Raw genomic sequence first — 20,089 nt, 5'->3', positions numbered from 1 at the left:
TTTATAGACATCTTTTTAATGTTTTACTTTAAAACAAATGAGCCCAGTAAAAGAGAGCAAAGGAGATTACATTTCAACGATAGCTTGAGATGGGTATGATATTCCTGATTGATTTGTTCTCAGGAACAGACAACTGTATTGTCATACTTGACTTTTAGAACTGCTCACTTAAAATGCACGTAATTATATTAAGTTTCTCTTACAAAAACACAACCATGTCATTTAAGGCAAAAAATATCAGCTTCAGGGGAGATAAGTTAATGTTTCTGACATTTTCTCAGTCTGGTTGGATGAAGTGATCCATTAATTTAGTTGCTCAGGTTTCATCCTTTCTTGTAGTTTTGCTTTGCCAATGGGCATGAGAATTAGTCACTGTGCCTGATTTCCTCCTATTAGACTTGTTTCACCTGCAAATTATGAACGTTCAGAATCACTGAGTCAATGGGAGGTGAGAAAGGCACCTTTGAATAGGAGATAAAGACTTAAAAACTCAATAAAGTGTCTCTTACTTAAAACAAAACTTGCAACCTACAGATATTAATTTAATTGAACAAAATGCAAACATTTAGACCAGACACAGCAATATTTTTAGTCAACCTCATATAAGGGATGTTTGCTAGTAAGTGTTAGCTTGATCAACCCTACACACTGAAGAAGGCAGACAAACTTGAACTGAGAAAGCATGTGGCTGCTCAGTGCTCAGCTAAATTGTGCTTCAAGACACCATTTGGCATTGACCAATGGGACTTTGCTAAGTGTAAATGGGAGACCCCTCTCAACTCCGTAGAGATTAACACAACAGACAAAACCCTACAGTTTTCATACAATACAACTATCTTTGAACATCCAAGAGTTTTTGTGCTAAAGTAAGATATAGACACAAAATGGTCATGGCTTCAATGTATAAAAGTTTTTCACATCATGGTTTATCACATTTTGCTATAATTAAGACCTCAGTGATGCATTTAGGACTTGTTTCTGAATCTTCAGTCTTCAGCAATGCTGGCTGAACTGTACTGTGCCGAGGCCTAGAGGCCTAAGGAGGGGTCCCCAATACATTCAGAATTCCTGCTGCCAGTGGGGTTCGACCCAGGACAGGGTATGTCCAGGAAATCAGTGCTACCTGAAAGTTGCTGCCTCCCTCCTCTTCCTTGACTAATAATTGGAGAGTCTGCCGAGTGCATGGCAGATGGTGTCTGGCTTTAGGTCAGTGGCATGATGTGTGTGTGTGTGTGTGTGTGTGTATGGATGTGTGTTTGTGTGTGTTGTGTTGTGTGTGTGTGTGTACAACCTCCTTGGGAGGGTGTATCACAAGTTCAGGTTGAGTGGAGACATAGTAGGTGAAAAATTGCATTTCATAATTTACTAGAATACTGTGCTTCACAAATGAAAACCATTGCTTTCAAAGCTTGATAAAATCTTTTTTCGGCTGGAGTGTAAAATTTAGACCCTAACTTCTGCGTGTCTCCAGCAGCCAAGAAGATGCTGAATGATACACTCCATGGGAGTGTGCTAGAATCCAGGTGGGTTGAGAAGAGGAGGCTTTTAAAATTTCAGTGTTTATCAAAAGGGACAAGGATTTTCATTGAGAAGCCTATCTGAGGAAGAGTGGAGAAGTGGTTTACTTGGGGGTGGAGACCGGGTAAAGCCTGGCCAAGTTCAGGAGCAGAACAGTGGCAGGGAACTGAGACGTTAATGGAGAAGAAAGGTAGGGGAGAGTCAGGGACTGGAGCCGGCCAGCTGGGGGAGACAGTCGGGAAGGATGGGTGGATTTCAGGGCCTCCTCCTGCCTTTGGACAGCCAGTTGCTATGGCTGCTTTGTCTTCCTGGCTGCTGAAGGGTTTTGGGAGGAGCGCTATCTGCCAAGGAAAAAACTTCCTTCTGTAAGTCCTTCTGTGGCTGGAGTGGAACCGAACTAAAGTGCTCTCTGGCTCCCCCTTGCCTTTTGAATGCCCGTTACCTTGGCTGAAGTCCTCAGACCGCTAGACAGGTTTCCAACAAGCAGCCGGCGTGGTTTGCTTTCTGGTCAATGCATCTCTCGCTTTGTTTCCCTTGGGTCCTTGCTGCTGTGCTATATGATTTAAGTGTTTTGATTTGCAGACCCCGTGGGGGATACCTGGCTTCTAACTGTGAATGTGTGTACCAGGAAATGGAACCCCTAATTAGAGGTTTGGGGCAACATTCTTGGGGGAGCATAGAAAACGTTCGCTACAGTATAAAAAGTAAAGGAAGTTTAGTTGTAACCTTCCATATGCAAAACGTACTATGTTAATAGCAAAAACATTCAGGGCTTAGTAAAAAATAAATACCTTGCAAAATTCTCTGTTTATATATAAGAATAAGGGATGTTTAGGTAGTTGAATTCCCTAGCAATATTCATTTTCTAAAAAGATCAAGTTCTGCTATTTTGGTTTGTTTTTCTCCCTCTCATTGCCCTCTGAGGGTGAAGCTATTTTCGTTAACTTCACCTCCTTCCTGGTGTTGTGTCTGGATTCTTTTCAAGCCTTTCTCATCTCGGTCTCACTCAAATGTCTAATTCCCTGGGGATCCTGCCTGTAGTGTCAGTTTAGCGGGAATGGTTTCTCACACTTCCTCCTTCCCTGGGGCAGTCCTGGCAAGCCGGGGGCGGCGCCACGGCAGAGAGATCGGCCCCAGGGCACTGGCCCTTCTGCTCATCAGTACTGCATTCGCGGGTGCAGAAGTCGACCACGTTTACTGTGGACTCAGCCATCGGGGACTATGTTCCCGTGATGTCACCTGTGTCAGATAGTCTATTTGCCCCACTGGCCCTGAATTGCATTATTTGCACGCTTTCTAATTGAAGAACATTCTCGTCATAAAGAACAACATGAAAATGATGTGCAAAATTGCTTGCCACAGCGTTGAATCACCAAAAGCACACAGATTGACATTCAAATTACATTAATAATAAAATGACTGAATAGGAATGGGTTGGCAAATATATCTTGAAAGAAGCAGCCATTTCTATTATTCCCAAGTTCTGCTTTACTTGATACCTTTTTAGCAGCGGTTGATGGTAGCCATTGTGTTTACATATATATTATGGCCTAATTTTGAAAATGTATTTTGTATTTAATCACGAAGCAGAAATGCCTGAAATTTGAAGTTGTTTACTCCCATAATTTCAAAACACAGAGTGAAATCTTCTAAGTGACCTAATCTTGACATTTTCACACACCCCATAGCATTAGCAGTGTTTGGTTTCTCAGGATTTTTAACGCAAGGTACGTTACTAAATGAGTGGGTTAATGTTGATGTACCTTGGAATTTCAGCCATCCCTAAACATGCATTTTCATGCAATTAAAAGATAACGGGCTTATAAACTGCCTTTCATGTTCTTCCTGATTCTTGCAATTTCAGCTTTTTAAAAGGGCTTTCAAAATAGTTCATGCAATGATATGTATGGCTAAAGGAACTGCTACGCTAGAAGGAAACCGGAGAACTTATTTCAGTTTGACATGAGGCAAGCTGAGGGCTTCTGTACTTTCTCCTGCCTTACAAATGCTCTGAGATGATCGTGATCTTCCAGTCCTTAGAGAGTCTGACGCAAAAGCAGTTTCCCTGGCAGGCTGTGGCATGGCATCAAACGTGTCTGTCTCAGTCTCTTCGGGACCCACCTCTTCATCAGTTATAAACAATTTGGATTCCCTCCATTTGGGGTAAAAATCTTGGCTGCCTCTGGAGCCACTTGACTCACTCCCAGAAAGCTGTATATTCAGTTCTTCTGTCGACCTGATCAGGTTTTGTACCGACAGAGATTTGCCCAAGTCCTTGGGCACCACGGGGCGGACAGATAACAGAGTCTCTCCCCCCATGTCAAAGCTTTTCCTTAGAGAACGGTCCTTGGTCAGATTTGACTGTGCAACCTGAACATTTTCCTTGGAGGCAACAAGGCAGGTGGTGGCATCAGAAATGCTTTCCTGTAAGCCTGCGGGGTTCGGGTGCAGGGTCTCTGGCCTGGGCAGATGCTTGATGGCTGGGAGAGGAGGCGGGATCTGTAAAGTTGTTGGGGCTGCTGGCTTAGGTGCCACGTTTATTTGGTTTGCAATGTTGCTGGCGGCCGCCGCTGTGGAGCTGTCACTTTGACTCATTGGCACCTGTGTGGCTTGACTGTGCATAGTAGGGCTAAGCGCATAGAAAGTCTGAGCGCTGAACTCATTTGGCGTCAGAATGAACTGCAGGCCTCGAGAGATGTTGGCACTAGCTGATCTGGATAAGCAGCCACTGTTCTGTGCAGAACTGGAGAGGTCTTTGCTATCCACAGGGCTCTGATAGTCAGATGTCTGTTCACATTCAAAAGGTGGGATCTGGAATGAGGCCAAGGTGAGGGCGGAGGCAGAGCCTTTCCGGAGGACCTGTTGATATATATCGAGCAGGCAGTCCAGCTTGGACTCGATGGACTGCACCTGAAAGTGTGGAAAACAGTCGAATATGAGTGTGCGGAGAATCTACGGTCGCTTCCAGCTCAAGTGTTTATCGATGAGATCAAACTGTTTATTCCTTATATGGAAATCCAAGTGTTTTAGAGAACACTGTCTATGCACAAAAAATGTAGTTTCTTTTTTTTTTTTTTTTAAGATTTTATTTATTTATTCGACAGAGATAGAGACAGCCAGCGAGAGAGGGAACACAAGCAGGGGGAGTGGGAGAGGAAGAAGCAGGCTCATAGCAGAGGAGCCCGATGTGGGGCTCGATCCCATAACGCCGGGATCACGCCCTGAGCCGAAGGCAGACGCTTAACCGCTGTGCCACCCAGGCGCCCCAAAAAATGTAGTTTCATTCACTCTTTCTTGATTTTCTTTTTGTAAATATATTAATCACTGGGGCGCCTGGGTGGCTCAGTTGGTTAAGCATCTGCTTTTGGCTCAGCTCATGATCTCAGGGTCCTGGGATCGAGCCCCAAGTCAGGCTTCCTGCTCAGAGGGGAGCCTGCTTCTCCCTCTGCCCGCCCCCCAAATAAACAAGTAAAATCTTAAAAAATATATTAATCACGAAAATACATCAAATGACCTACATTTTTTATTTAAAAAATTCCGGTGGGAAAGTTAGCCACTACAGTTGAACCGTACCTGCTTCTCCACCTTGACTACCCGGCCGAGCATACTGAGGTCATCGGGGGTCTCGTGCTCTGCTGTTATTTTCTCCCGGCTCTTCTTATCCGATGTGATTTGCCCTTTTCCAAGAATTTGGTCAACGCTATCGGAGAAAGAGGAGATCTGATTATAAAAGCTGAAGATGGAGATTGCCCCAGGCCAGAACGAAGTGTTTTGAACAGAAAAATTAAAGACAATTATCTTTAATTTATGTAAGATGACATAAAAGCAAACTTGTTGCAGTTTGATGTGCTTAACATGAGAGTTACACATGAGATTAATTTTCTCATTACTCTGGTCCGTGATGAAGTCACTCATGGGCAATCTTCTGGAGGCGAGATTGTCCTAAACTACAAAGTAATTTGTCTGTTTCCATCTCCGACCAGGCATTTCCCGAATTTAGCTGCTGAAAATAGGACAAAATGTTAATTATGATTATTTCATGTTAATAGAGCAGATTCTTCGGTGAACATTCACTGCACACCTGCTATGCGGGAGCTAAGCAGATAGAAAGTGATTGTCTCCGCCTGTTGGAATTCCAGGTGCAGAACAGACACGGCACGAGCTGGAAACTTAATAGCTCTGCAGCTTCTGCAGCAGTTCAACTTTATAAAAACCCTTGTTTTATAATAGTTCTAGTAAAGGACTTGGAAGACCACGGCCACGTAGGCAGGGATTGTCACACGACCACAGGACGAGTTCAAACCATTGCCAAGGGGACTTGCTCCACTGAAATGGGAATTACCTTCTTCTGTGTGTGTGTTGGGGCGGAACTGTCATGAGTACGGACTCAACATTCAGTTTATAGGCAGTGCCTACCTCCTGTTATGACATCTACTTTGTTACACTGCAAGCTCGACAAGGACTAAGTCATCGTTTTATTAATCTCTGAACGTCCACAGCGCCTGGCACACATTAAGGGCTCAATAACTGTCTGCTGGAAGAATGAATGAATGAATGAATGAATGAACTGCGATTTCTAGAATTGATCACCAGGCACAGATTAAGGGCTCAATAACTGTCTGCTGGATGAATGAATGAATGAATGAATGAACGAATGAACTGTGATTTCTAGAATTGATCACCAGGCACACATGAAGGGCTCAATAACTGTCTGCTGGATGAATGAATGAATGAACGAATGAATGAACTGTGATTTCTAGAATTGATCACCAGGGCCCAGTATATGCTTCCTGCTGGGCTGTGTGCTGTGGGCATATAAACAAATGTTTAAGACTCTCTCCTTGTGTTTTAAGAACTCTTCAAACACAAACACCGGTAATTTGTGCCTGAGAGTGAAGCGAGACTCTTAAACTGAGATGACTGAACATTCTGGCTTCAAGATAACACAATCAAACGTGGTTGGAGTAACATATCGAACTCATTTTTTTAAATCACTCAGTAAGGTGCTCACCAGAGAGACACTGTGTATCTGGCATCGTACGGGAGGCTAAGAAAGGCAAAGGCCCCCAGTCTTAGTCATGGGCAAGGGGAATAAACTTGTACCCAGGAAACAACACCAGAGCCAACCACTCGTTTTTGAGTCCGATTCTCCAGCCCAGTAATTTCAAGCTTGTGAGTGTCTCTGTGCTCTGTGGTAGCTCTCAGTGCTTAAGAGGTCAGAGAAGGGAAAGGCCTGTTTTTGTGGGCCAGGGAGTCAGGTAAAGTTAAACAAAGGAGAAAGACGGCTTCTTCTTGAAGAATGGTTGGGATTCCGAGAATAACAAAACAACAATAGCAGCAGTCATTCGAATGACATCAGCGACAACCATTACCAGTTACTGAGCACTTGGTTAGCGTGGAGGAACTCATTCAGTCCTCTTGACAGCCCTATGAAGCAAACACTAATATTATCCTGATTTTTACAAATGAGGAAACTGAGATACTCCATGCTGTAGTTGGAGGTTTTGAATGCCTGATTTATATCCTTAAGTAAAAAATCTACGTTAAAAGCAAAAGCCCAGTTATCCATGAGAAATGAATTAGAAATAGGAGATTCAAGAGTTTTCTCTACAATAGAGAAGTTACTCTCAGATAGTTTTTATGCCTATTCCTTCACAACAAATCACATTTATATTGCTTACCGTGTTTGGAGACTTTTAATTCTACACAACATGTCTAGATGACCAGCAGAATATTGTTCAATGACATCTTTTACATCATATGGGCGTAATGTTTCCTTAAATTTCCGTTTTGCAACATGGAATTTCATAATCCTGTAAGAGCAACATATTCCATATTAATCTCCATAACTTTGCTAAAAGAAGTTACCCAAATAGCTTGCTAGTAAAAATGAGAACTCTGGGGGGAAAAAAAAGCCATGCATCAAATTATTTTAGGTTCCTCCGGAAATGCAACATAAAAGCCCAAGATTATAGTGGGCAATTTAAGAATATCTCATGGGAGGCAAACATTGAGAGTAGAAAAACACACAAAAGAGACTTAATACTAAGTGTTATACCTTTTTACTGTTCACTGAAACCCTGAATTAAAATTAAAGTCAAAATGCAATTCTGCCTTTTCTATGTGACCCTCAGAAGTTTAAGAAATAACACTTAGTGACTGCTTCCCTTAAAAAACATAAAAATAGTTAAAATGGTCTTTTATGTAACCATGCAATTTCAGATGCGGATGTGTCTACAAAACCCTCTTATTCTCTCTAGAGAAATGTACATTTGTATAGAAATTTATGAGAATTCTGTTTCATAAGTTACTTTTGCAGAATACTGCTCCATTAGGTAGCCTAGTTCCTTTTGTTTCAAATGTAATACACTCATCCACCAGGCTTGGATATCTAAGATTTCAGAACCAGAGATCTCTTTTATTACGATACTTCCCCCTACATGGACCTCATGCTTTTTTTTTTTTTTTTTAAGATTTTGTTTATTTGAGAGAGAGAGAGAGCCCGCGTGTGCATGCTTGAGCACAAGTAGGGGGGAGGGGCTGAGGGAGAGGGAGAGGCAGACTCCCTGCTGAGCAGGGAGCCCCCATGTGCAGAGCTCCATTCTAGGACCCCGAGATCATGACCTGAGCTAAAGGCAGATGCTTAACCGACTGAGCCACCCAGGTGCCCCAGACCTCACGTTTTAAAACAACATTTCATCAATAAATCCCATGATGCCGTAAATAGCTAAGTTGCCTAAGATAAACAGTTACTGCAATAACTTGATATTATTCCCAAAGAAAGCAAAGAAGCATAACATTTTAATGAGTCTGTGCAGCCTTAGTGCAGGTAAATGTTAAGCCTGCCACTGTTTTTTCAACTATTAAATGGCTCATAGACTCCCGTTATCACACTCATGGATCCCAGGCTGGGAATCAGTCAATTAGGCTCTGCAAACCCCAATTTGGTGTCCCTTGGTGGAAAGTGGGACGATTAGGTATAAATGTAGGAATTAAACAGAAAATACTCATTACCTATCCTAACTGATAGCTGATTGCAGGAAATCCAAATTGTCTTATTGATTAAGAAGCCCCAAGCTCTATCTTGTATTATTATTATTATTTTTTAAGATTTTTTATTTATTCATTCGACGGACAGAGAGAAAGCCAGTGAGAGAGGGAACACAAGCAGGGGGAGTGGGAGAGGAGGAAGCAGGCTCCCAGCGGAGGAGTTTGATGTGGGGCCTGATCCCAGAATGCCAGGATCACGCCCTGAGCCAAAGGCAGACTTTTAACCACTGAGCCACCCAGGCACTCCTGTAATTGTATTATTAACTTTAAATTAACTGTATCCTAATTATTCTGGAATCATTTATCCATAACATTCTTACTCCCTCTCTCTACCATATTTTCTCCACCAATCTCTTCTTTGTTCAGGATAAATTTTTTTGGTCTACTTTTCTGTCTGTTTTTGTTTGCAAAAACACTGTAGCATTATTCAGAGGAAAGTAAAGGAAATCTGTTTTAATTTAACTTCTTAGTATTTAGCTTTAGTTCCAAATTTGTTTATCAAATTTGTTTGGGGCTCAGTCTTCTATATTAAAAAACCTGAGAAAACTAGTGAAATACCTACCCTGTGAAAGTTTTGGCCCTGAGTGATTATTGTTTAAATATCTCTTCCCCCACACTAAATTGTCAGCTACAAGAAAGCAGGGCTGGGCCTCTTTGATTCAACAGGTGGTGCTTAATAAGTGTTAGCTCTTGTTACTCCAGCTACTTTTACCCTGTTACTATCACCATTCTTCTTCAACACTGTGTCCTCAGAGCTGAGCACAGTTCCCAATACACAGTGGAAAGAAACATTTGTTGAATAAGAGAAGGAAGGAAAGAGAAAAAGAAAGATGTGCTCGTCCAAGTAATAATAAGAATAAAACCAGAAGAAAAATTAATCTAATAGCCCAGACCCTCTTTACTTATCTTCAGAGTAGCTAATGGTGCCTGGGTGGGTGGGGGAAAAAGGAAAAAATCATCTTTATACATCCCTAGGTGGTTTTTAATTGTTGTTGTTTGTGTTTTCAATAATATTACCATTTGTTATGTGAAGCACTTTTTTTTTTTAAAAGATATTTGAGAAAGAGAGAGCAAAAGAGACAGCATGAGTAGGGGGAGGGACAGAAGGAGAGGGAGAAGCAGGCCCCCCACTGAGCAGGGAGCCCGATGTGGGGATAGATCCCAGGACCCTGGGACCAGGACCCTAGCCAAAGGCAGACGCTTAACTGACTGAGTCACCCAGGCACCCCATTATGTAAAGTACTTTAGATGTCTTATCTTCAACAGTACTTAAGACATTCTTAGCTCCCTTTCATATTTGGGGAAACTGAGATTCAAAGAACCTATGTGACTTGCCCCCACACGAGCAACCAGTAGGAGGCAAAGCCAGGATCCCACCCAGATCCGTCTGGTTCTCTCACATCACCTCCTGGTTTCTCACGGCATCAATTCTGCAGATGTTGAGGAGATCGGCTGGGATCTTCCACAGTTTTTTCTTGGCTATGTAGAGGACAGCCCAACACAGAGCGATGAGCTCTGGCGTGAGCTAGTGCATTCCCATTGCCTGTAGCTCAGGCATTTGTGGTCTGTGGCGTGGCTGCCCAGTGGCGGACCCACACACCTCCACACGGAATGACCTGTTTTGTCCTCATGGGGGCCTGCCCGTTTCTTGTAGGGAGTTGTGCGAATTCTCTATGGTAATTTGTCTCACAGTTGCACAGTGCTTTTCTTTTTTCCTTTCACAAGTACCTGAACGGAAGGACAATTCGAAGGCATTCAACAGATGGTTTTATACTCTGGCCCATACTCGGTCATATTTTAAGCAGACCATAGATAATTTCACTTTATTTACATTATTTACCATTTATGAGTTAGCCAAATTAAAGGAAGATCCATTTTTAAAAGTAATTTTGATCAATATTTATAATTTTGATTTGTACTGTTTGCCAATTTCCATAGTATAAGTACTCCTACCATACTTCATATTTCAAGCTATCAGTGTAACATCACTGAGCAAGAAGCTGGGAAGAGATGTGCAATATATCATTAGATAGTATTTATACCGTCCAGACACAATAGATGTGTATAACTCAAGAATACAGAGAGTAATATACAGTAAAGTGACTAGGCAGTAGTGAGTGTTGAGTATGTATTGCCTTTGTTTTTAACATAACTTATTTTACTGTGAGTTTATACAATTTAATTTTTAATAATGGCTGTATTTAACAAGCAGCAAAATTCCCCAAAATGTAACATTCAGCTCCTGAGAGTCAGTACAAGCTGGCTCCAGCCCATCCCTGCATATACTCCTCCTTTTCAAATAACTGAAACGGTATTATTAATTCCTTTTTTAATTCCTACACATGAAAGTAGGAAAATCTGTGAGTAAAGCCCTGGAAGGAAAGCAACACCCCCAAGGAGTGACACAATGTATAGGAATCAATGGTAAGCCTATTAAGAACTTTAATATTGACTCAGCTTTGCATACCTATCATCACATGGCCGTACCCAGACACCACAGAAGACAACCAGCTTCCCATCTAGGACTGCTGGCTGCTAAGCATTTATCAGGGCATTAGTGACTGTAAAAAACCCATTTTACTTATTAAGAATTGAGTTTCCTAAGACGGACAACAAATAGATTTTCTTTTTAAAAAAAATATTTTATTTTAGTTTTTCATGTAATCTCTACACTCAACATGGAGCTCGTACCCACAACCGCAAGACCCCCAGGAGTCACATGCCCCACTGACTGAGCCAGCCAGGCGCCCCTGGACGACAAATAGATTTTCTTAACTGTCTCTGTTGTAGGTCGAAAATGAAAACACTGAAGAGGTCTGAGGTGAGATAGGAAAATTCTAAATTGGGCAATATGTTTTATAAACATGGAGGGAATGTTTAATAACAAAAGTATTTTTGAAACCAGTAATTTATATAAAGGATGATGACAGTCATTTTGCCTTTGCCAAGGACAGACCAAGCATGTACTCATAGCCATCAAAGTTGTCCTCTCCTTTCTATTTGCAACGGTATAGCCTTAGAAAGAATAAATCTTTCAAAGTGAAAGTGAGACCACATTGCCCCCCTTCCTAAGATCCTTCATTGGTTTTCCACAGCCCCTCAAGTAAACATCAAATTTCTTAGCACATAGTATAAGGCTGTTTATGGACTGGCCTCTGTCTACCCCCCTCTCCTCTCCCTTTCCACTCTGTGTTTGGAACTTGAGGTTCCAGCAACAACAAAAATATTTGCAGGTCCACAAAACACCACTCAATTAATCACATACCTCAATTATTTGCCTTTGCTATTTCCTCTTCCTGAAATCCTATGATACCTTTAAGACTCAGCTCTAAAGTCACTTCTTTTATGGAAATTTCTGTGATTCTTCCAAAGTAGTTAGTCACTTGCATATCAACCTCTATTTCAGTACTTAGCATACCACACTGCAATTATTTACTTATATATCCGCCTCCTTCACCAGGCTGTGTGAGGTCCTTGACTGCAGGGTTATGTCCTCTCTCCTTGATAACCCAACACTTGGTGCAGAGTTTAATGAACATGAGAGGGTTGTCTAGAAGTGCTACCAAGGAGACTGGGTGGGCGACCTGAGGGAAGAAGGTAATGGATGGGGACCTCCCACCTTCTCTTTCCAGATGCTCATCTCTATTCATTCCTCTGCACGCAGGCTGCACTCCAGCCCTGCTGCATTTTTTTTTGAAACCAAAGTGCTCATTTCTCAGGATTCTGTCTTTGAACTCTACCTAAAATGCTGTTTTGTATTCAGCCCAAGTGTTGACTTCTCTAGGCAATCTTTCCTGCTCACCTTCACAGGGGTAGATGGTCTTGCGTTGTGTCCTCAAGTGCACTGTCACGTAGGTAAATCTGAGGCACTGTATCCCACCCATTGGACTTTGTCAATGTCAGGGGCTATGGTTTTTACCCTAGCTTCGTGCACAATCTCTGGCAAGTATTAGAGGCTCAGTAAATGCTTGCTGAAGAACTGAATGGGGATTAGCTACTCTCTAGTTGCTCAAAGTCGTTTATGTTGTTTTGTGGCAAGGCAGGCTCTTGCAGAGGTCTTCTTAAAAGAGTGCCTTAGAATAGGTTGAAGTTCTTCAGGCATATTTCAGGGGGTGTAAATCCAGAACTATTCAAAGTGTAGACAAGGGGCAGAAATTTCTTTCTGTAAAGGGCTAGATAGTAAATATTTTATGCTTTATATGCATTGCGGCATGAGAGCAACCACAGACAATACATAATCAAGTAAGTGTAGATGTGTTCTAATAAAACTTTATTTACAAAAACAAGCATTGGGTTGGACCTTGCCCACCACCCCCCCTAGTGTAGATAAGAGTGATGAGGAAATGCCTTCAGGCCAGGAATAAACAAAAACTCCTGAACTGTCTTGGGGAAAAGAAGCGGAAGGCTTTGGTGGCCTTCTACATGCGTATAAATAAGTTTAGTGTGATCTATACGTTGCCTGGTAGAAAGGAGTGTTTAAGCAAGTCATTCTAGAGTAAAATTAGGACCTTTAAGAAACATTTCACAATTGGGGCGCCTGAATGGCTCAGTTGGTTAAGCGTCCAACTCTATGGTTTTGGCTCAGGTCCTGATCTCAGGGTCTTGAGATCAAGCTCCACAGCATTGGGCTCTGTGCTCAGCAGCGAGTCTGCTGGAGATTCTCTTCCTCTCCCTCACCCTCGGGCCCTCCCCCACTCTCTCTCTTTTTAAAATAAATAAATAAATATAAAAAAAACTTAACAAAAAAAATTTAACAAGATGATAATACCAAGTAGTACTTTATAGTATCACCCTATGAGGGGGGTATTACTGTCATCTCCATGTTGTAGATAAGGAAACTGAGGCATAGAGAGGTTAAATAACTAGCCGGAAGTTACATAGCTAGCAAATGTGGAATTCGGATTTGAACCAGTGTGGCTCTAGTGCTGAGCTCTTAATCACAGTACTGTACTCTTGTCTTAATATTAACTTCTTATATATATATATATTTTAAAGATTTTATTTACTTATTTGAAAGAGAGAGAGAGAGAGTGCGAGCGAGCATGAGTCGGGGGGAGGGGCAGAGGGAGAGGGAGAAGCAGACTCCCACCCCCCTGGGCAGGGAGCCCCCCCACCCAGCTCCATTCCAGGACCCTGGGATCTCGACCTGAGCCGAAAGCAGATGCTTAACTGAGACTGAGCCACCCAGGCACCCCAGATCTTATATTTTAACACAGAATAACAACAACAAAAAAGATACTTTGATCTGATACAAGATCTTTTCACTCACATTTGCCTGGCACATAGGTTCTCAAAAAGGCTGCCTAGCGAATGGCCTGTCTTACTGGTATGGTTCGAAGGGCCTTTGGAGGACCAAGAAAAGGCTGCGGAGTAGGTTCCGCTCTCACTGGCTGCTTCTTTCATGAGCGTAAAGGGCACCCCTGGAACTCACACAGCAGCGAAGAGCAAAAACTGAAAGTTCGTTTCCCCGGATGCTGTGGGGCAACCAAGAGGCTAGCTAGGAGCAGGGAGAAGGAAACCTCTTGCACAAAGTGGACATGCCCCGTAGTACCGCTAGAGGGGGGAAAAGATTCATCACACACCTAGTCCACGGGCCCCTCCCGTTGACGCTGAAGGAAGTCTGTTCAATTTTCTGAGCACGAAGAAATAACTAAAGCAAAGTTAAACTCTGGGTAGAATCTATCTATATATACACACAAACACATGTGCACTTATAAGGAAATGTAGGTGCATTTGTTGTGCTGCCATGAGTTATAAAATCTTGCAAAAGTCTGGTTCCAGCCGTCTAAATCAGGGTAACGACATTGCATATGAATATGCAGAGATAAGAACGATTAGAAGACGAGCGTGGCCGCCACCGAACAGATGGACGAGCACGGCCGGCAGCCAAAGCGCGGGCCGGGCGGAGAGGGCTCAGCCGACTGTGAACTGCAGAGGCAGCTTGATTGACTGGAAGGACAGCAGTACTTCCCAAGCTTGGCTGCTCCCGGGAGCTGCACAAAATGCCGATGCCACGATCCCACCTCGGTTTTCACGGATCCGGGCTGGGGTCCCCGAGATTTTGTAAAACTCTTCAGGTCACTGCACCGTCCGTAGCCCAGGTTGAGAGCTTCTGAAGCGGAGGCGGGGATGGGGAGGGGGCAGAGTGATCTCCATGCTCCCTGCCTCCATGCGAAGAAGTGATGGTGGGCTTGGCTAAGTCTTCTTTGTCACACATGTCATGCCCACAGGGCAGAGTGTCAGTGTGCTTTGGTGGCAGGCCTCCAGGCAGAACCTGAATGTCTCCGACCCCCTTCCCTGAGTGATGCGGGAAGCTTCGTGCAAGGAGTAGTTAGTAAGTTCTGTTTGATTTTTAAAGGACTCCCTCGGAAGGGAACTGGCGCCGGGTGACGGATTCATTTTCTTTCAGTAAGGACCCATCGAGAGCCTACCATGCTGCTGTGCTGGGTTCTGTGCTCGGCACTGGGGAGCACTGGCTCCCCTGAAAAGGAGCTGGCAGAAGTGAAGGAGCCTCTAGTGATTACTTGTCTCCAGTTTCTTCCTCTCTCCAGTCCTTGTGGAAGGCAGCAGTCACTGGGGCCAGGAGCTCCGACAGGATCCAAGAGCCTCATTTGTCTAGAGCCAGGAGCTCCGACAGGATCCAAGAGCCTCATTTGTCCAGAGCCAGGAGCTCTTAGGATGAGCTCTGTGTGGCCGCTTCCCTAACCGATGCCACAGGCGCGTCTGACGCCTGGGACTCAAGAATTCACTCCTGGATTCTTTCGCTCACCTATCACACGTTTACTGAGTGCCCACCACATGCCAGGCTATGTGCCGGATGCCAGGGATACAGCGATGAAGAAATAAATGCTGTTGAGTCCTTCCCGTCTGGTGGGGCAGACGGTGTGTGAGTGGAAGGGGTGGGCAGCTCAGGCCAGCGGGAGTGAGGAACAGAAGCATTTAACCCAGATTGCTGTAAGTGATAGGAAACAATTTCTGGAGAAGACAGTCCTTTACCCTCTGCACCCCCACCTCTGGGGATTATATCACCAAATTTGTTCAGGCTGCAGAAATGGTCCCTTACGTGCCCAGATTGTGTTTTGGTGTGGATGTTTCTCCCTCTGACCTCTTTTCTTACCTTACGCTGGCCAGTTGGGTTGATTTACTCTACTGACATGCGTTCCTTAACTCCCTCCTTCCCAGGATGGCTAATTCTACCCTCTGACTTCTGACTCTCTGCAAGGAACACAGCATCTCTCTGCCTTAAGAGCAAGGTTCCTAGGGCTCATTCTTGAATTGATCCAGGGCCCTTGGATTACCAAAACTTCCCCAAGGCAGCCCTCTTTTTGCCTTTCAGAGACAGTCAGGGATGGTGCTGATCACGGAGTAAACAGTCAGACAACCAGGACTGTGGGACTTCATCTTTGGGGTCAACATTAAAGGCATATGTGTTACTTGTTTGGATGATTTATTACTTCCCTGTTAATATGTAAACATGACTCAGTGACGCAGATTTGCATCCGTGTCTACAGTACCGAGACTCTGAAAACCCTTCAAAACTAGTGATAGAGTTACATATCCACTTTACCTTTCTAGCATCTTACACTGGGCTACTAGCCAGTGACGAAGGAGCCCCGGGAGTTCCCGGATGCACTGGCCAATCTCATTTTCTGGCTTTCAATTCTTGCTGGAGACGTGTAAATTAGCAGCCCTTGTACACAGCCCATTAATGCCTTGCTGCCGTAAGCCCCACCTGGCTGACTTAGGGAGCAGGGCCACTTCTGTGGCCACACGGTGGGCACATGGATGCTGTTCTTCCAGTGTGTGTTGTTGTTGTGTTTTATAGTCAGGATTTGGTAGGTTCTCCTACACTATTTTTTTTTTTTAAAGGGGATAAGAATAGTAGAACCCAAGCAAGAAGTTCTGGATTCAAGCAAGTCTGCAAACGGTTAACTCTCCTTCTAGGATTTTCTGACCATTGATCCAGTAACTAAATTTGGGAATTTTGTTTCCCCAGGAGTATACAATTCTGTATAAACCTTAAAGCATGAAATGAAGAAGTAAATACATAAGTGCCCATACCCATTGATTGCTCTTGAATATTTTTAGTCATAGCATTGAATAGGAGTTTCAGTTTAAATTATAACAAAATGAAAGGTTAGAAATTAGATACCGCGAAGTGTGTCTTCCGTGAAAACACTAGTTTAATGCAGCCTTAGAGCAAAATGTGGCCACAAGCAATTATCTTCAAAACAGAAACAAGCAAAAAAGAATATTCCAGGGAATATATTAGCTGATTTTAAAAATATGTGTTAAATGATCCATAAAATGTTCTTCTAGCAGCGTCATTTACTGTAACATGCCAGAGACTTGGCTGTCAAGAATGTCTTAACGGTGACTTGCAAACAAAGACTCATCACCTCTGTTAAAATAGCAGAGACGCTATCAGCAAAATTAAGAACGGGTGATGATTAAACAGCTTGTAGGTTTAACAAAAACCCACAACGGCAAACATGTGCCTCTCCTTCTCTATTCGTGGAGTATTCTTGTTTCAAGTACGGAGCGAGATTTAAGAAGGATTCGGAGTCGAGAATGCATTTTAGGGGACAGTCCAGGCAATGGTCCCCGCACGTGCCCTTTAGCATAGGAAGAACACAAGGGCAAGGAAACTGGAAAACCTTGTCACCCAACCCAGGGTGACAGCAAGGCCTGATTTGCATATCCGCCTGAGAAACTCTGACAAGTCATCATGGTTCTTCTCTTTGCTGATCAGATCTGAGCAATTTTAGAAGAGTTGATGAGTCTTTGCTAGTTGCAAAGAAATTCTTGACATTTTATCTATGTTCTTATTAGAGCAAAAGGTTCTGATAGACAATTTAGAAAAATGTTCTGTTTACCATCTGGCTTCAAACCCTTTTGGCCTCTATTGAATTTTTCTCCAAAGTCACCGATGACCTCCTGGTTGCCGATGCCAAAGGACCTTCTCACGTGGTATCTTCTTGACCTCTGAGCAGCACTGAACACAGCGGAGCTCCCGTGGCTCAGCGCGCTGTCTGCCGGCCCCTCCTTCTCCGCGCCCGCTGTTTTCTTCGGCGTTAGTCTCCACCAGAGTCTTCTGCCTTTTGCAGCTCCCTACAGGTTTGTGAGCCTTCCATTCTGCGGTGACCTTCTTCTGTCTTCACGCCCACACTCCCCTCCGGGTGATGCTTCTGCAAAGCATCTCTGTCTGTACCAACGACGACCAAGTTAGTCTCCATTCCAGATTTTTCTCCTGGGCTTCTGAAGCAGGCCCTGCTGGGGCCCACTGTGACCCCGCAAACTCTACAGTTGCAACGACTCCCCCTCTTCCCACAAGCCAGCCTCTGCGTGGCCAGCCTCCAGCCCCCAACCGTGTACCATCCTGATTCTTCCTGTTCTTTCACTCTGTCTTCTCTAACCAGCAAATATCCAAATCTTATCATTTTCTCATGACTGAGCTCCGAAATCTGTCATTCAAGACTCTTCATCACCACTGGCTGGCCCCGGGCAGAGCCAGGTATGGTCACAACAATGGTCCCCTCTTTCCAATCCATTCCTTGCAGTTAGTCATTGTCCTAAGTATTAGAATAAAGCACCAGGCTGACAAATTTCCTTCCTTCCGTGGCCTCCACACCTTCCTGCTCCTTATAATGGTTCCTGCTCCTCCAGAGTCTAACCTCTGCTCCCCACGTTCTCCACCCCCTACCAGCCCAGACACTTTCCGATGCCGTCTTCAGATCCGGTTCTCCGCAACTGCGGTTCCCTCTGCCTAAACTCACACCCCTTTCAATAACCTGGCTGTACCTACAAAGCCACCAGATCCCTGCTAGGATGCCCCTTCTTCCAAAAAGCCTTCCTGAATGCCATCTCCCACGTAAGTGCTGACACTCGATCTGCCCCAACAGCCCGGACTTCTGTTATTGTCGAGATCTGCTGCTCTGCATTATAATCGACTCTGTACTTTTTTGGCAGCCCTTCAAGATTCCCAGCAGGGATCCATCTTTCTTGTTAATGTCTATTCTGGTGTCTGGTGCAGAGTAGAAGCTCTGTCCTGATCACTCTCTTTTTTCTTTTCAGAGCGCATGAACTGATCCTTTGGGAGGAACCAAAGAGTTTATAGCCAGGCCTCTGTGTGTGTAGGGGGGGTGGGGGGTGGGAGGGGAGAGGAGAGGTAGCTTCTCCCTTTCACAGTCCTCTTCTTGGGAGGGTGCCTGGGAAGGCGGCAAGCTCACCCTGAGGAGGAAGGGGGAGAAATCTACCCGGAACATGGGCTTGTGGTTGGGTGGAGATATTGCTCTTCCAGCCCTGAGTGATGCTGCTCTGAGTGATTCCTCAGTGAGGACATAACTTCAAGGGGTAACAGCAAGTGCTTCCTGAGGAAGGGGGGTGCAGGCAGGCAAGGCCGCAAACTTTTGGAAGTTGGGAACCCTCTCAGAAGAGAGAAGGAAGCGCTCCTCTCCGGTGACATACCGTGGGAGTCAGTGGAGCTCAGAAAGGAGAGGGTCTGGCCTGAGCAGAGGAAGGGCACAGTAGGCAGCATGCTGGGAAGGCAGTAAGGAGCCCAGAGACCCGGAGGTTATAATGGCTAGCATTTACATAGTGCTTACCATGTGCCCAGCACTGCTCGAAGTGCTCTGCAAATGTTAATTCAATTAATCCTCACCACAGCCGTACAAGGTCAATACCATTACCTTCCTTACTTCGCCAGTAAGGAAACAGGGCACAGAGAGTTGACATGGGTTGCCCAAGGTTGCACAGAGGCTGCCATTTCTTGGATCACTTCTCTGAGAAGCTCTCAGGAGGGTGGAGGCTGGGGGTCGAATTAGCTAATGGTGCCAGGGCAAAGTTGGCTGCGGCTTCAACTAAAGAATTCTTTGAATTTTTATCGCAGACTTTATTTATTCATTTGATTTTCTAGAAGGCTGGTTTGGGTTGGGACATACAAGGGAGTATACAAGTGAAACATAGCAGGCATGGTGATCATTGCATCGAGATGATAAGAGAAGTTAAGAACATGATACAATCAACAGCTTCTCGGTCATTTCTGTTCAGAACAATGAGTAATCTCCATGGGGTTGTTTTGGTTGTCTTTACAAGAAGAGTAGGTTGTATGGCATTCTGATTTGTGTCTTGACACCTGACAGAACTAGTTGTATAAAACAAGCTGACGAGAGAACAGTTGCTGTTGAGGGCCTCGTTAAGAATGGCCTTGATCTCAGAGTAATTCTATGAAAAAAGTGCAGGTAAGAGGCAGGTGAGCTTTGCATTGCATCATTTTAACAGAGCTCATTCTCCAATTGTGTAATAAATCCTTCACATAGCACTTCTATGATGCCTTGGTATGCATATCTAAGAATTTATCTAGCCAGTTCAGTACAGGAAAACAAACACAAACATTTCTTTATTTTTACAAATTATTATTCTGAGAGCTAAAATAACAAAAAGATAAGAAATAACAAGTGTTGTGAGGATGTGGACAAAAAGGAACCCTTGTGCACTGTTGGTGGGAATGTAAATTGGTGCG

At 44.0% G+C, this 20,089-nt stretch overlaps 1 protein-coding gene across 1 annotated transcript in view; it reads right to left on the bottom strand.

Annotated features, from left to right (window-relative positions):
- The window catches only part of KCNQ5 (potassium voltage-gated channel subfamily Q member 5), a 502,936-nt gene continuing 482,847 nt past the window's right edge, over positions 1–20,089 (bottom strand). The window contains 3 exon segments of the mRNA XM_019796792.2: positions 1–4,428; positions 5,092–5,218; positions 7,200–7,331. Of these exon segments, the coding sequence (XP_019652351.2) occupies positions 3,466–4,428; positions 5,092–5,218; positions 7,200–7,331 (1,222 nt within the window). The 3' untranslated portion in view covers positions 1–3,465.

This window comes from Ailuropoda melanoleuca, chromosome 19 (assembly GCF_002007445.2).
Source record: "Ailuropoda melanoleuca isolate Jingjing chromosome 19, ASM200744v2, whole genome shotgun sequence".
NCBI classification, from domain to species: Eukaryota; Metazoa; Chordata; class Mammalia; order Carnivora; family Ursidae; genus Ailuropoda; species Ailuropoda melanoleuca.
The sequence above is the reverse complement of the archived record's forward strand: the minus strand, read 5'-3'. Positions and strand labels throughout refer to the sequence as shown.